This window comes from Jaculus jaculus, chromosome 4, assembly GCF_020740685.1.
Source record: "Jaculus jaculus isolate mJacJac1 chromosome 4, mJacJac1.mat.Y.cur, whole genome shotgun sequence".
NCBI lineage: Eukaryota > Metazoa > Chordata > Mammalia > Rodentia > Dipodidae > Jaculus > Jaculus jaculus.
Window position 1 is genome coordinate 160,236,075 of NC_059105.1, and position 16,371 is coordinate 160,252,445.

The 16,371-nt window shown below is 42.7% G+C and overlaps 1 protein-coding gene across 1 annotated transcript in view; it reads right to left on the reverse strand.

Annotated features, from left to right (window-relative positions):
* Positions 1-1,992: 1,992 nt before the first annotated feature.
* Positions 1,993-16,371, reverse strand: part of LOC123460275 — a 56,303-nt gene continuing 41,924 nt past the window's right edge. Inside the window, exons 3-5 of the mRNA XM_045148415.1 lie at positions 6,204-6,309; positions 4,983-5,208; positions 1,993-2,392 (exon numbers count right to left, since the gene is read on the reverse strand). Of these exons, the coding sequence (XP_045004350.1) occupies positions 2,347-2,392; positions 4,983-5,208; positions 6,204-6,309 (378 nt within the window). The 3' untranslated portion in view covers positions 1,993-2,346. The remainder of the gene's footprint in view (positions 2,393-4,982; positions 5,209-6,203; positions 6,310-16,371) is intronic.

The following is a 16,371-nucleotide window of genomic DNA, read 5'->3' on the forward strand; positions in this document are numbered from 1 at the left end:
ATTCCAGATTCATACACCCCCTTGTGCATCTGGCTAACGTGGGACCTGGGGAACAGAGCCTCGAACCGGGGTCCTTAGGCTTCACAGGCAAGCGCTTAACCGCTAAGCCATCTCTCCAGCCCTCTCTTCAGATGTTTATTTTCTTGCCATATTGAATGTCTCATAAATTTTACTTGCAAGTCAGATACGTTTTCTAGGACAGTGAGTACTGAGGTAAGGATAACTTATGCTTGGAGTGAAGCATCTTTCATTTTGTTTATAATAGCAGGACTTCACAAAATTCAATATGGAATTGATTTGAAGTTTGTTGTGGTCGTGATTAACCTCAGTTAACTATAAGCTTCGAATATTTCTAGCGATACTTATGTTAGGATGTGGTTTATTTGCCCAAGTGTTTCTCTGAATGTCAGCCTTGTATTTTCCAGTTTCCTCTATGCTCCCTCTGCTGAATCCCTTCTTCTTTCCCACTAGTCTCTATTTTGATGCCATCCTTGTTCCCTCCTATTATGCAGACCTTGAGTAGGTAGCACCAGCCACTGGGAGGTGATGAGTGTACCCCACTTTGTGTTTGGGAGACCGTATTACCAAGCACTCCTCCCCTACTTTTGGCTCTTACATTTTTTTCTACCATCTTTTCCGCAGTGGCTCCTGAAGCTTGGAGGGTGTGATAGAGATGCCTCACCTAGTACTGAACACTCCCCTGTCACTTCTCGGCACTTTGTTGAGTTTTGAGTGTCCTTAGTGGTCACCTCCATCTGAAGAGAAGCTTCTCTAGCCAAAACTGAGAGTAGCATTAATATATGAGCATAAACATAAGTATTTGGAGATCAGTTTGATGGGTGTAATAAATGCACTTAGTCGAGCATATGACCTAAGGCTTATGCCCTCCTCAGCCATAGGCTTTCCCTCCGCCCCTTTTTTCTTTCTTTTCTTTTCTTTTTTTTCAAGGTAGGATCTCACTGTAGCCCTGGCTGATCTGGAATTCACTATGGAGTCTCAGAGTGGCCTCGAACTCATGGTGATCCTCCTACCTCTGCCTCTCAAGTGCTGGGATCAAAGGTGTGCGCCACCACACCCAGCTCAAGCCATAGGCTTTTGATTAGGTTTTCAGTACAAGGCAGGAATTCCTTCCCATGGATTGGGCCTCAAATCCTGTCAGCATTTTGGCTACGCCCATAGTAGACATGCCACCGTTGCATCAGTTGGCATATTTGGTCTGCATGGCTAAGCAGTAAAGCTTGCAAGGAATTAAGTTATATTTTACATGGGCTCTAAGATTTCAGTCATTTTTTTTTTTATTTGAAAGCGACAGACAGAGAGAGAAAGACAGATAGAGGGAGAGAGAGAGAATGGGCGCGCCAGGGCTTCCAGCCTCTGCAAACGAACTCCAGACGCGTGCGCCCCCTTGTGCATCTGGCTAACATGGGACCTGGGGAACCGAGCCTCGAACCGGGGTCCTTAGGCTTCACAGGCAAGCGCTTAACCGCTAAGCCATCTCTCCAGCCCATCAGTCATTTTTTTTTTAAATCATTTCTATCTCTTTGCTGAAATTTGCCTTGGCTTTGTTGAATCGTCTATTCCCTCGTATCTTGTAGAATTTTTGTGATGGTTTATATTGATTGTCAACTTGACAGGACCTGTGAGAGATTATATAGAGTAGGCTAATTTAAGGTGGGAAAGTCCACCTTAACTGTGAGTGGCACCCTGGGATATGGCCACATGAAAAGGAGCAGTTAAGCAGCAATAGTCATTACTCTGCTTCCTCCTCTGTACACTGAATGTGACCAGCTGCTCCAAGCTCTTGCCACCACGCCTACCCCACCACAGTGTGCAGTGACCTCAAAGTGTAAGCTGAAATAAACTCTTCCGCCCCAAAACTGACTTTTTAATATATTTCTATTTATTTATTTATTTGTGTGTGTGTGTGTGTGTGTGTGATAGAGAGAAAGTATGGGCAGGCCAGGGCCTCCTGCTGCTGTAAATGAATTCCAGATGCATGTTTCACTGTGTGCATTTGGCTTAACATGGTTACTGGGGAATCAACCCGGGCCTTCAGGCTTTGCAAGCAAGTGCCTTTAACCACTGAGCCATTTTCCAGCCCTAGGTTTCTACTTAAATCAGACACTGTGACCCTTCTTATTGGCCACCTCCATTTGTGTTTCTGCTCCTCCCCTACCTTTAGCCTAGAATTTATTCTTCCCTTTCTTCCAAGGATAAACACTTTACTCATTTTCTTCCCTCCAGTAGCAGTGGCTTTCCAAAGTGCCGTGAAAATGTAAATATTGTTCACTGTCCTTGCGGAGGCAGCGTTCTGATGTGGAGGGAAGCAAGGTAGGTGAGTCTGGGTTAAATGGCATGGGTAGCTGCTGTTCTCCTCTTCCAGGAAGATTTTCTGGCTGGTGGAAAAAGAAAAAAAAAAACTTTCTCAGGATTCCTTCCATGTTCCTTATGAGCTTCCGCTAGGAGTCTTACAAAGTAAAACCCTGCAAGATGGCATGAACCCACAAGGACTTCACTCTATCACATAAGCCTATACTCAATCTTTAACAGTTTATTAAAAATTTCTAATTGAGGGCTGGAGAGATAGCTTAGTAGGTAAGGTACTTGCCTTCAAAGCCAAAGGACCCAGGTTCGATTCCCCAGGGCCCACATAAGCCAGATGCACAAGGTGGCGCATGTGGCTGAAGTTTGTTTGTAGTGGCTGGATGCCCTGGCACACCCCTTCTCTCTCTCTTTCTCTCTCTCAAATAAATAAATAAATAAATATTTTTAAAAATTTCTAGTTGATATTTATTTCTGGATTGGATGACATCTGGAGGAATTTGTTCCAAGTTTTCCATGTATGAGCTCATATCTTCCCAGATTTTTGATAATGTTTTTGCCCTATGACCTCAATTCTCTTAACAGTTCAAAAATCATTAGTTTGAATTTTGTCCAACATTATATAAGGGATAACTCTTTCTAGCTCTCTAGTTCTATGAGGTAAACCCAGGATTATCTCTGTAATTTTCCATATATAACTCCTAAACAGTGATAAAAAATAGTCCAGAGGCTGGAAGCCCTGGCGTGCCCATTCTCTCTCTCTCCCTCTATCTGGCTTTCTCTCTGTGTCTGTCGCTCTCAAATAAATAAATAAATAAATAAATAAATAAATAAATAAATAAAAAATAGTCCAGACACAAGAGGTTTCTATATATAAGGTCAAGATACAAAATACCCTGTTCATACAAACACAAAAATATAATGTTAACTGTTAACTAAAATAATCATAAAAACATCACTTCAGGGCTAGAGAGATGGCTTAGTGGTTAGGTGCTTGCCTGTGAAGCCTAACAACCTCGGTTTGAGGCTCGACTCCCCAGGACCCATGTTAGCCAGATGCACAAGGGGGCGCATGCATCTGGAGTTTGTTTGCAGTGGCTGGAGGCCCTGGCACGCCCATTCCCTCTCTCCCTCTCTCTATCTGCCTCTTTCTCTGTCTGTCACTCTCAAATAAATAAATAAAAATGACAAAAAAATATTTTTTAAAAAATCACTTCATCAATCAATATCAGCAAGAGCAAGATCACAAGTGAAACATGGGAGATTATCTTAGCATAACAAGGACTGTGTGATATGTTAGAAATTCCTACACATGTTAACAAGGAAAATAAAACCAAATAGAAAAAATAAGATTTCACCAATGCTTCAAGCAGATTATCTAAAACTTCAGTACTCCAATTGCCACATGAAAAAGCACTCAGCTTCTCAGCTTCAAGATTAATCAAGGAAATACAAATTAAACCACAGTGCAAGCCACTCACCTACCCAGCAGAGCTATAATTGAAGTTTCTGTTGATTCCAAATCTTGTTACGTATTCGGAACAAACAAGCAAAAAAAGATCTCAAACACAGCTGGTTTAGGGAAAGTCTACGGTATTTCCATTACGGTGGAACACATGCATGCTACATTGGTTATCCGTTGCTGGCTAATGAACTACCCATGACTTAGTGATTGAAGACAATAAACATATTTTCTCACAGATTCTGTGTGTCAGGGACTTGGGAGCATCTTGACTTTAAGGTCTCTGGCTTAGGGTCTCTCCTGAAGACTTGACCGCAGCAAGGTCATGCGCTTTCAAAATGACTCTCACTCAGGCAACAAGCAGATGGGCTGGGTTTCCCACATTTGACTCTCCATAGAATGGCATGAGTGTTTTGTGACATAACAACTGGCTTGCTTGGGGAAGCTAGAGTGCCTTTTTTGTAAAATTTATTTATTTATTTGAGAGCAACAGACACAGAGAGAAAGACAGAGAGAGAGAGAGAGAATGGGCGCGCCAGGGCTTCCAGCCTCTGCAAACGAACTCCAGACATGTGCGCCCCTTGTGCATCTGGCTAACGTGGAACCTGGGGAACTGAGCCTCGAACCGGGGTCCTTAGGCTTCACAGGCAAGCGCTTAACCGCTAAGCCATCTCTCCAGCCCTAGAGTACCTTTTTGATGTAGTATAGTCATAATACACTGACTTCTGCTATTCTGCTTATTAGAAGTGATTCATCAAGCAGAGCTCACAATGAGGGTTCTGGGTTTAGCCTGCTTTTTTTTTTTCTTGAATCAAAGATGGTTGAAGAATTTATAGACACATAAACCATCACACACACCCTGTGACTCAACAATTTTACCCTGAGCTACAGAAGCAAAAATGACCGAAAAAAAAAAAAAAAAACCCTACAAGAATGTTTGGCATCATTCATAACTGCCAAATGGTAGAAAGAAATTAAATGTTTGTCAATTATAGCATGGATATAGAAAGTTAGTCTATGCTAATAAAATGAATTGCTACTCAGAAATGAAAATAAACTATACACACAAAAGACAGATGAATCTCATTAACATATAATAGAGCAAAGAGATATACCAAAAGTGTGGGCTGCATTAATTTTTACATAAGTGGTAAGAGGCAAAACCAATTTATAACGTTAGACGTCAGAGGGTAGTTACCTTTGAGGGAGAGGGAGGAGGAGCTTCTGGAAAGGTAATCCTGTCCGACATCCTTCATCCAGTGGTGGTTGCAAAGGTGTTTCCACACTAGGGCAGTTCACGAGCCACACGTCTTTGATTCGTGTATAATAAGAATTGTCGTTTGAGCCGGGCGTGGTGGCGCATGCCTTTAATCCCAGCACTCGGGAGGCAGAGGTAGGAGTATCGCCAAGAGTTCGAGGCCACCCTGAGATTACATAGTAAATTCCAGGTCAGCCTGAGCCAGAGTGAGACCCTACCTCGAAAAACCAAAAAAAAAAAAAAAAAAGAATTGTCGTTTATCTCAACTTTCAAAACTCATGAAAAGATATTGAGGATAGGCTGGAGAGATGGTTTAGCAGTTAAGGCATTTGCCTGCGAAGCCTAAGGACCCAGGTTTGATTTGCCAGGACCCACGTCAGCCAGATGCACAAGGTGGTGCATGTGTCTGGCCTGCATTTGCAGTGGCTAGTGGCCCTAGCATGCCCATTCTCCGTCTCTCTCTCTCTGTAATAAATAAATAAATGCAACATTAGAAGAAAAAAAATATTGAGGAAACAATGAAGCACTATTGGGCATAACCAAAATTTGGTTGTGTTCTGGATTTCGCTTGAAATTGATCAGTTTGTAATATCTGATTTAGAATAGGATTGATATCATAGACTGGGCTATTCTCAAGAAAAAAAAAAGTGCTCTAAAACAGGCTTACAGAAAGTTTATTGCTCACAGTTCTGAAGGCTGGGCAACCCAAAGTCAAGGTGCTAGCAGATTAAGCATCTAGTGAGGCCTTGTGTGATGGTCCGGAGACAACCATCTTTCTGCTGAGTCCTTGCCTGGCAGAAAGAGAAAAGTAATTCTCTGGGGTCTCTCTTTAAAGCCCATTTGTAAGGGCCTCATCTTCACTACTCAATCACTTCCCAAAGACCCCATCTCCCAATACTATAACCTCAGCGATCAGGTTTCAACATACGGGTTTTATGAAGACATAACCATCCAGTCTATACCAGCTCTGCTGAACACAGAAATCTTCAGTAGCAGGCCTGAAAGCATATGGCTTGTGGTAAATGTTGATGGTGGTATCAGTCTGTTCCTGAACACTTTAGAACAATAGAGTGCTAATTCTGGAAATGACCTTCCCGATCATTTGGTCCAGTGACTCCCCCACTCCCCACCGCCCCATGAAAACCACTGATAGCTACCTACCTAGTATTTGGAGAGACTGGTGTTGTGTCAGGTTACATAGCTGAGTGATGCTAACATCTTGAGATTCATTTCCGTCTGGGTATGCGAGGAGCATGTTATTTTTGTCCTGTGGAGGAGCAAGAAAGCAGCAAAGTATTTGGCAATAGAAATCCTCCTTTTCTTTCAGCATAGGAGGTGGCAAAGTTGTTACCAATGAGAACTCAGATAAGAAATGTGCTGGCAAGTGCTCCACGGAATGCTCTATTTGCTCACAAACATGCAGGGTGTTCTCTCTCCTTCTGCTCACCTGTTAGGGATGTTCTCAACTCTGCTTGCACACCAGAAGCAATGGGAACATTTTTTAAATTCTTATTTGAGGGTGACAGAGAGAGAGAGAGAGAGAGAGAGAGAGAGAGAGAGAGAGAGAATGGACGCGCCAGGGCCTCCAGCCCCTGCAAGCAAGCTCCAGACGCGTGCGCCCCCTTGTGCATCTGGCTAACGTGGGTCCTGGGGAATCCAGCCTCGAACAGAGGTCCTTAGGCTTCACAGGCAAACGCTTAACCGCTAAGCCATCTCTCCAGCCCCACAGTAAATTCTTATCAGAGGAGCTCTGAGTCTCAGCAGATTGAGAAACAACAGCGGGGAAAAACCCCCTTTGATCTCTTGCTCCAGGGTTGAGCTCACGGATACTGGAAAGGAAACTATTCAAACCAATCTATACATGGTTGGTTTCAGTGAATGGCAGTATAATTCGACAAGGGGAATTCATGTCTACTAACCACATCTTGCATTTTGGTTCAGAAGAGAATGCGATGAAATGTCAAGGGCGGGAATTGTCAAGAGCAGAGGAGAGAAGCTGTCAGTGGAATGACATGCTTCCGTTTTCTCTCTCTCTCCTTTCGTTTCTCTCTTGAACTTCATGTTGTCACAGCTAGGCATTGCAGCCCATAAGCTCTCTGCCTCTGTGTCCGCAATCCAAGGACTCAGAACTCTTGTGTGTGGTCCAGCCTTAGTGTGCTAAGGAAGATTGCCCTTACCATAGCAAACATCTGAGAGAAATCAACTTAAACATAGGAAAAGCTGGGCTGGAGGGATGGCTTAGCAGTTAAGGCACTTGCCTGCAAAGCCAAAGGGCCGAGGTTCAATTCCCCAGGACCTATGTAAGCCAGATGCACAAGGTGGCACATGAGTCTGGAGTTCCTTTGCAGTGGCCGGGGCCCTGCAACCCATTTTCTCTCCCTGCCCCCCCCCTCAATCTCTTTTTCTCTGTCAAATAAATAACTCAATAAAATATTTTTTTAATGGAAAAGTTTACTTTGGCTGACAGGTGTTTTTTTTTTCTAAATTTTTTATTTATTTATTTGAGAGCAACAGACACAGAGAGAAGGACAGATAGAGGGAGAGAGAGAGAATGGGCGCGCCAGGGCCTCCAGCCACTGCAAACGAACTCCAGACGCGTGCGCCCCCTTGTGCATCTGGCTAACGTGGGACCTGGGGAACCGAGCCTCGAACCGGGGTCCTTAGGTTTCACAGGCAAGCGTTTAACCGCTAAGCCATCTCTCCAGCCCTTGGCTGACAGTTTTTGTGAATTCCCGTCAGGACCGACTGCTGGTTGCTTCCGGCTTTGGTGGCATCACGGCATGAACACATGGTGGAGAAAGTGGCTCACCTCATGGTGGAGAAGTGAAAGAGAAAGAAAAAACATACAGGGTCCTCCTATGTGCTAGCTCTTACGGGTTCCACCACCTCCTATACCAGTGCTCTGGGGAATCAAGCCTCTAACTAAATGCATGGGTTTCTAGGGGATGATTAATAACTAAAACTGTAACACCTAGGAACACATTTCTGGTCTCTGTCCTCATATGAAAATGTGAAACATGCCGGCGTGGTGGCGCACGCCTTTAATCCCAGCCCTCAGGAGGCAGAGGTAGGAGGATCGTGGTGAGTTCGAGGCCACCCTGAGACTCCATAGTGAATTCCAGGTCAGCCTGGGCTAGAATGAGACCCTACCTCGAAACCAACCCCCTAAAAAAAAAAAAAGAAAGAAAAAGAAAATGTAAAACAAGTCAGGTTTTTAATGTTTGCAGAACGTGGAGTCAACTTCTCTCCTTAGGACTGACTGGGCCCCAAGTCTGTTTCTGACGTGGGTCACCCACAGAGACCCTGGGATCTATCTTCCTGCTGTGAGTCTTTCTCCACTTTGAGCCATTGGATGCCAGAGGTGAAAGAGGCTAAAGAGGGTACTGTACCCAGTTCTTCACTTGATAGATAGAAACATTCTTGGAAGCTGGGCATGGTGGTTCACACCTTTAGGCCCAGCACTTGGGAGGCAGAGGAAGGGGGATTGCTGTGAGTTCAAGGCCACCCTGAGACTATGTAGTGAAATCCAGGTCAGCCTGGGCCATAGTGAGATCCTACCTTGAAAAACAAAAAACAAAAGAACATTCTTGTAGAGTGAGACCTTACCTTGAAAAAAAAAACAAAACAAACAAACAAAACAAAAGGTCTGGGGCTGGAGAAATGGCTTAGCGGTTAAGGCATTTGCCTACAAAGCCAAAGGATCCCCGTTCGATTCTCCATGACCCACGCAAGCCAGATGCACCAGGGTATCATGCATCTGGAGTTCATTTGCAGTGGCTGGAGGCCCTGGTGCACCCATTCTCTCCCTCTCTTTTTTTCTCAAATAAATAAAATATATTAAAAAAAATTCTTGGCCGGGCGTAGCGGCCTACAGCTTTAACCCCAGCACTCGGGAGGCAGAGGTAGGAGGATCGCCATGAGTTCGAGGCCACCCTGAGACTACATAGTGAATTCCAGGTCAGCCTGAGCTAGAGTGAGACCCTACCTTGAAAAAAAAAAATTCTTGGACAAAAGTGACTTAAGCAAAGTCACACAGTATGTCTATGGAAATGTAGACCCTCTATTGATTTTATACTTATTCACTTTTTTGGTTAAAATATCATTAATTACAGCATGTCCCTACAACATATAAAAGCATATAAGATAACATAGTTAAATACCAACTATTTTATGCCACCTATTTAACTGATTTTATATATTTTGTGTATTTGTTTCATATATTTTTAAAAAATAAACTGCTGAAATTTCAACTAAAGCCTCCTCCAACACATTTCCTCTCTTCTCCTTCTTCAGGAATGACAGAACTCTAGATTTCATGAATCTTGTACCTCTGAATTTTGTTTGTTTGTTTGTTTTGTTTTGAGGTAAGGTCTCACTCGAGCCCAGACTGACTTGGAATTCACACTATAATCTCAGGGTGGCCTTGAACTCACAGTGATGCACCTACAGCCCAGATAACTCTGAATATTTTTATGTTTTTTTCTATTCAGATATATATCTTCCATTAACTACATATTATCTTGTTTCTTAACATTTGATATAATACTATAGCTTTTTTGTGGGGGGGGGGGAGAATGAGGTTTATTTTGGTTTACAAGCTCAATGGGGCAGCTCCATGATGGCAGGGAAAACAATGGCATGGGCAGAGGGTGGACATCACCCCCTGGCCAACATCAGGTGGAAAATAACAACAGGAGAGTGTGCCAAACACCGGCATGGGCAAACTGGCTATAACACCCATAAGCCAGCCCCCAACAATATACTGCCTCCAAGAGCCATTAATTCCCAAATCTCCATCTAATACTATAGCTTTTTAAAATATTTTTAGTTATTTACTTGAGACAGCGAGAGACAGAGAGACATAGAGAGAATGGTGCACAAGGTCCTCCAACCACTGCAAATGAATTCCAGAAGCACAAGACACCTTGTTAGTCCTGGGGAATCAAACCTGGGTCCTTTGGCTTTGCAGGCAAGTGTCTTAACTACTAAGTCATCCCTCCAGCCTGTAACACTACAGCTTCTTAATAGCGTCTTTAGAGCTGGAGAGATGGCTTAGCGGTTAAGCACTTGCCAAGGCTCAATTCCCCAGGACCCACGTTAGCCAGATGTACAAGGGGGTGCACGCATCTGGAGTTCGTCTGCAGTGGCTGGAGGCCCTGGCGTGCCCATTCTCTCTCTCTCTATCTGCCTCTTTCTCTCTCTGTCTGTCACTCTCAAATAAATAAGTAAAAATAATAAACAAAAAAATTTGATAGCGTCTTTATTCACGAAGCATCATATTTTCAATATCCATCTATATTATAGAGCTTCTTGATTCATTTTAGCAGCTGCATATCTCCTCATTCCGTGAATAAATACTAAACTATTTATGTGTTACTTCTCTTGTGAAAAGTTGTTTAGGTTTTGCATGAATTGCTTTGCAATACATACATACATATATATATATATATATACATATATATACACATATATATACATATATATGTATATATAGACACATACATATATACGAATGAGCTCGTCTATGGAGTGCTGATCTAGAAAAAGAGGCAGAAAATCTTAGGTAGGATATATACATCTTCAGTTTTACAAGGTTTCTCCAAAGTAATGGAACTGATTTATCCTTTTCTTATTTTTACCAACACTTGGCTGGTTCATATTTTTATAATTTAACCATTTTGTTGCATATAAAAATTATTTGCTGCTTTTGGTTTTCATTATCCTGATCAGTCTCCAAGTTGAACATCATGTAATATATTTACTAGTGAGTCAGATTGTCTCTTGTGAATTGCCTGTTCATATGTCTTACCATTGGGTTACTTATCTCCAACTAGTTTTTTTTAATATTTTTTTTTACTTATTTATCTATTTGTTTAATTATTTGACAGAGAAAGAGGAAGAAAGAGAGAGAGAATGGGCGCACCAAGGCCTCCAGCCACTGCAAACGAACTCCAGATGCATGCGCCCGCTTGTGCATTTGGCTAATTGAACCTGGGTCCTTTGGCTTTGCAGGCAAACGCCTTAACCACTAAGCCATCACTCCAACCCCAACTAATTTTTTTTTAATTAATGAATTTATTGATTTATGTGAGAAAGAAAGAGGCAGAGAGAGAGAGAAAGAAAAAGAGAAAATGGGCACACCAGGACTTCTAGCCAGTGCAAACAAACTCCAGATGCATGTGCTACCTTGTATACCTGGCTTATGTGGGAACTGGGGAATCAAACCTGGGTCCTTAGGCTTTCCAGGCAAGTGTCTGAACCATTAAGCAATCTCCGCAGTTCTCCAACTAGTTTTTAAAGTGATTTTCATATTGTTTTGTTGTTGTAATTTTTTTCATTAGCTCACAAAGCACACGTATCACTTCAGAGATTCCAAGGGTTTTAGGAACTATCTGCCAGGAACATGTGTGTGTATTTGTGTACGTGCACGTGCATGTGTGTGTGTGTGTACAAATATGTATTTCTTACTGTGTACAGGGAGGGATCTAATGGATCAGCCTTGCCTAATGAATTGTAATTTTTTTTTTCAAGGTAGGGTCTCACTCTAGCCCAGTCTGAACTGGAACTCACTATATAGTCTCAGGGCCTCAAACTCATGGTGATCCTCCTACCTCTGTCTCCCGAGTGCTGGGATTAAAGGCGTGCGCCACCATGCCCAGCTTGTAATTTTTATTTCTATTTAAAATGTCATTCTTGGGCTGGGTGTGGTGGCGCACACCTTTAATCCCAGCACTCAGGAGGCAGAGGTAGGATTGCCATGAGTTCAAGGCCACTCTGAGACTACATAGTGAATTCCAGTTCACCCTGAGCTAGAGTGAGACCCTACCTTGAAAAACGAAAAAAAAAAAAAGTCATTCTTTGGGGCTGATGAGATGGCTCAGTTGGCAAAGCACTTGCTGCACAAGTGTGGAGACTTGAAAAAGCTGGATGCAGGGATGGAGGGATGGCTTAGTGGTTAAGCACTTGCCTGTGAAGCCTAAGGACCCTGGTTCAAGGCTCGATTCCCCAGGACCCACGTTAGCCAGATGCACAAGGGGTGCACGCGTCTGGAGTTCGTTTGCAGTGGCTGGAGCTCTGGCGCGCCCATTCTCCCTCTCTCTCTGTTTATCTGCCTCTTTCTCTCTCTGTCTGTCGCTCTCAAATAAATAAATAAAATACACAATTTTTTTTAAAAAAAAGCTGGATGTAATGCTAGTGCTCCTATGGCGAAGTGGGAGGCAGAGACAGGGGGCTCTGTGGAAGGTCACAGGCCAGCTTAGCTTGGCACATGCAGCAGTGAGCAAGAGACCCTGCCTCCAACAAGGCAGAAAGTGAATACCAATACCAATGCCCACAGTTGTCATCTGATCTCCACACGTGCACTGTGGCACGGGAATGGCCACACTTACATACACACGCAACGCATGCATGTACACACACACACACACACACACAATATTATTGTACTAGCCAGCTTTCATCACCATGGCAAAGCCCTGAGAAAAAGAACAACAGCTTCTGAGGTTTTTGTTTTGGAGCTGAGGCAAAGTAGAATATCATGGTTCTAAGAGTGTGGCGGAAGCGTGGCCAGGAAGTAGATAGAGCAAGAGGAGAGTATCCTTCAAAGTCCCATACCCAGTGACTCTGCTTCCTAGTAACCCATTCAGCTTTAACTCATCCATGGCTTTAATGCACTGATGAAGTTAGTGTCCTCATGGTCCAACCTCCTCACAAGGGGGCAGCCACACAGCCTTGAACACATGATCTTATTGGTGGGACACCTTATATTCAAACACTGTCCCCCTCCCCAAAAGCTCATGTTTATCTCATAATACAGAACGTATTCTGTGCATTCCCATGGAAGACTTTCCACAGTCTTAGTAGTTCCATCACTTCTCAAAAGCCCAAGTTTACAGTCACCGCTAAGAATTGAGACAAATTCTTAGCTTTCAGCCCTTGTAAAATGAAAAAGAAAATTATATAGTCCCAACATACACTGATGCACAGAGTACAAATTCGGATAACAAAAGGAAACTGTAGAAAAACAACAACGGAGGGCTGGAGAGATGGCTTAGCGGTTAAGCGCTTGCCTGTGAAGCCTAAGGACCCCGGTTCAAGGCTCGGTTCCCCAGGTCCCACGTTAGCCAGATGCACAAGGGGGCGCACGCGTCTGGAGTTCGTTTGCAGAGGCTGGAAGCCCATTCTCTCTCTCTCCCTCTACCTGTCTTTCTCTCTGTGTCTGCCGCTCTCAAATAAATAAATAAATAAATAAATATTAAAAAAAAAAAACAACAATGGAGAATGGGTCCAAAAGGAGACCAAAGTCCAGCAGGGCACACATTAAATCATGCAGTTCTATGTTAAGAATCGGAGCACATGGCAGCATGATGTGAGCTCTCGCTGAAGCTTACACAGTTCTCTTAGGCAGGCTCCACCTGCTGACTGTATCTTTCTTTGCTGGTCCGTCCATGTTCCTGGCATCTCCAACATCCTGGGCTCTCCAGTGCACTTTGGCCTCACTCTCACTTTCACATATATGGCCCTCTCTCAGGGACTTCTTGAGGGGACTGTACTGTATATAACATCCTCTTGCAGACTTTCCTGTGAAATATGGGTAGAAGCCTTCAAGACAGGGTACATTTGCTTTCTGCAACACCACTAATCCCATCAGTGACTCCAAGGCCTGCGAACAGATCAAGCAGCAGCCAGATCCAATTGGGTCATGACCGTAGTGGCCTGCAAGTGTCTGAGAAAGTGAAATGAACCATGGGAAGCTAACTTTCCCGGCATTCCTGTACTATTATCGTAGTGCAAAGGACTTGGCTTCATTATAACTGCATTAATCCCTTTAACATCCATGCCCTCCTTGGCCTCACCTTTAAGCACACTTATTTTCTGGGCAAGCTGCAAGTTTTTCACAACTTTCTGGTTTTCTAATTGCCTTGGTTTTTCACTGCAAATTTGACTAAAATCAGTTAGGCATTCCCGTGTTACAATCTGCATGCACTACCGCCTTGACATTTCCTCCACCAGGTTAATTAGTACATCACCTTTATAGCCAGCCTATCACAATGCTCAGGGCATGGAGATGTTCTCAGCTAGAATGTAACATAGATGGACAATAGTCCAATTACCAACAGCGGTTTCTATTTCATCTGAAACTTTTTTTTTTTTTGTCTGCATGCCTATTAGCAATTGTGAACTTCTGATTTCCCACCAAAATTACCCACGAAGCTCTGCCTACAACATTCTAAATCTTTTCTAGCCAACTTCTCAAGACTTTCCCAGTTTCCCACTGGAAATCAGTTTCACAGACTTCTGGCAGTCAAGAATAAGTCATAGCAACAACCCCACTCCTGGAACTAATTATCTGTACTAGTCAGTTCTCTGTTCTGTGATAAATACCTGAGAGAAAAAAATTGAAAGAGGGCTGGAGAGATGGCGTAGCGGTTAAGCGCTTGCCTGTGAAGCCTAAGGATCCCGGTTCGAGGCTCGCTTCCCCAGGACCCACGTTAGCCAGATGCACAAGGGGGCGCACGCGTCTGGAGTTCGTTTGCAGAGGCTGGAAGCCCTGGCGCGCCCATTCTCTCTCTCTCCCTCTATCTGTCTTTCTCTCTGTGTCTGTCGCTCTCAAATAAATAAATAAATAATTTAAAAAAAATTTAAAAAAAAAATTGAAAGAGAAAGAAGGGCTGGAGACATAGCTTAACGAATAAGGCACTTGCTTGTGAAGCCCAAGGACCCAGGTTCCTTTCCCCAGAACCCACATAGACCAGATGCGTATGCATCTGGAGTTTGTTTGCAGGGGCTGAAGGCCCTGGAATTCCCATTATCTCCATCTCTTTCTCTCTCATAAATAAATAAATATAAATTTAAAAACACTAGTAATCACTTTGAAAATTAAAAAGAAAGAAGATTTAGCTTAGGTCATGATTTCAGAGTTGTCAGTCTATGGACTATTGTACCATTATTTGGGGGCTTTAGAGGAGGCAGACTATCATGGCTCACGGCAGAGCTGGGCTCGCTGTGTGGTAGTTATGACGCACATTGAACAGACAGAGTAAGGATTTTACCTGGGATATGACAGTGCCTTCAAAACATGGCCTCAAGGAACTATTTCCCACAGCCAGGCTCACTTCCTAGTCCATTAAATACATCACTAGAATAATCCATTAATGAAGTTAGCACTATCAAAACACAGTCATATCCCAATAACACCAGCAGATGGCTAACTAAAGTTCCAACATAAAAACCTTTTAGTGGACATTTCATATTCAAACTATAACAAGACCGTACGCTCATTCCACCATATTTTCTTCTAAAAACCAGAACCTTTTGTTTTTAGCATTGGAATTTATTTTGCATGCAGTACAAAGAGAAGCTATCTTCTCCATCTTTTTCCTTTAGCCTAAGAAAAGCCATTTGTCCTGACACCACTTACTAAACAGTTTTGGTTCTGCCACTGGATCATAATGCGCCTCTGTTATATCTCAAGTCTCTATTCCATGGGTGTGTACTTGTAGAATCTTTTATGCTTCACTTGTCTGTTTGTCCAGGTGCTAATAACATACTGCTTTCATTGTGCAGGCTCTCTAGTTTTGAAGTCTGGTAGAGAAAATTTCCCCAGTTCCATCTTTTTCAAAATTGTGTCGGCTACATAACCATATGAAATTTGTATTCAGTTTTAGGAATAATTTGTAAAATTATTAGAAAATTTATCAGATTTTGGCTAGCAATATATAGAATATATTAATTTAGGAATAATTAGCATCTTTAGTGGCATTGAGTGTACTTATTCAAGCATATAATATATTTTGTATATATTTGCACCTTTTCAAATGTTTTCAGTAATTGTTTATAATTTTCATTAAGATATTCTACATATTCATTACATTCGTTTCTAGTTACTCTATAGATTTTTAATATTGCAAATGTATATTTTAAGATCATAGTTCCCAAATGTAGTGGCTATTGATATATTGCTCTTGTTCTAACAACCTCTGTTGTCAGCCTTTATGTGCAATGTGATATTCTATGTAGATGACCAGAAAATTGTAAGTAGCATTTTTATTCTTCATTTTCAATGCTTTTATATTTATTTGTTAATTTTATTTTTCGAGGTAGGGTCTCGCTCTGGCCCAGGCTTACGTAGAATTCACTATGTCGTCTCAGGGTGGCCTCGAACTCACGGCGATCCTCCTACCTCAGCCTCCCGAGTGCTGGGATTGAAGGCGTGCGCCACAACAGCCGGCTGGAACATCTATTTTTTAATTATTGGAATGTAACAAAACAGTTCCTTTTCAAGTATGCCTAAAATCAGAAGGTGGTGAAATCCAATAAAGGAAGTTTT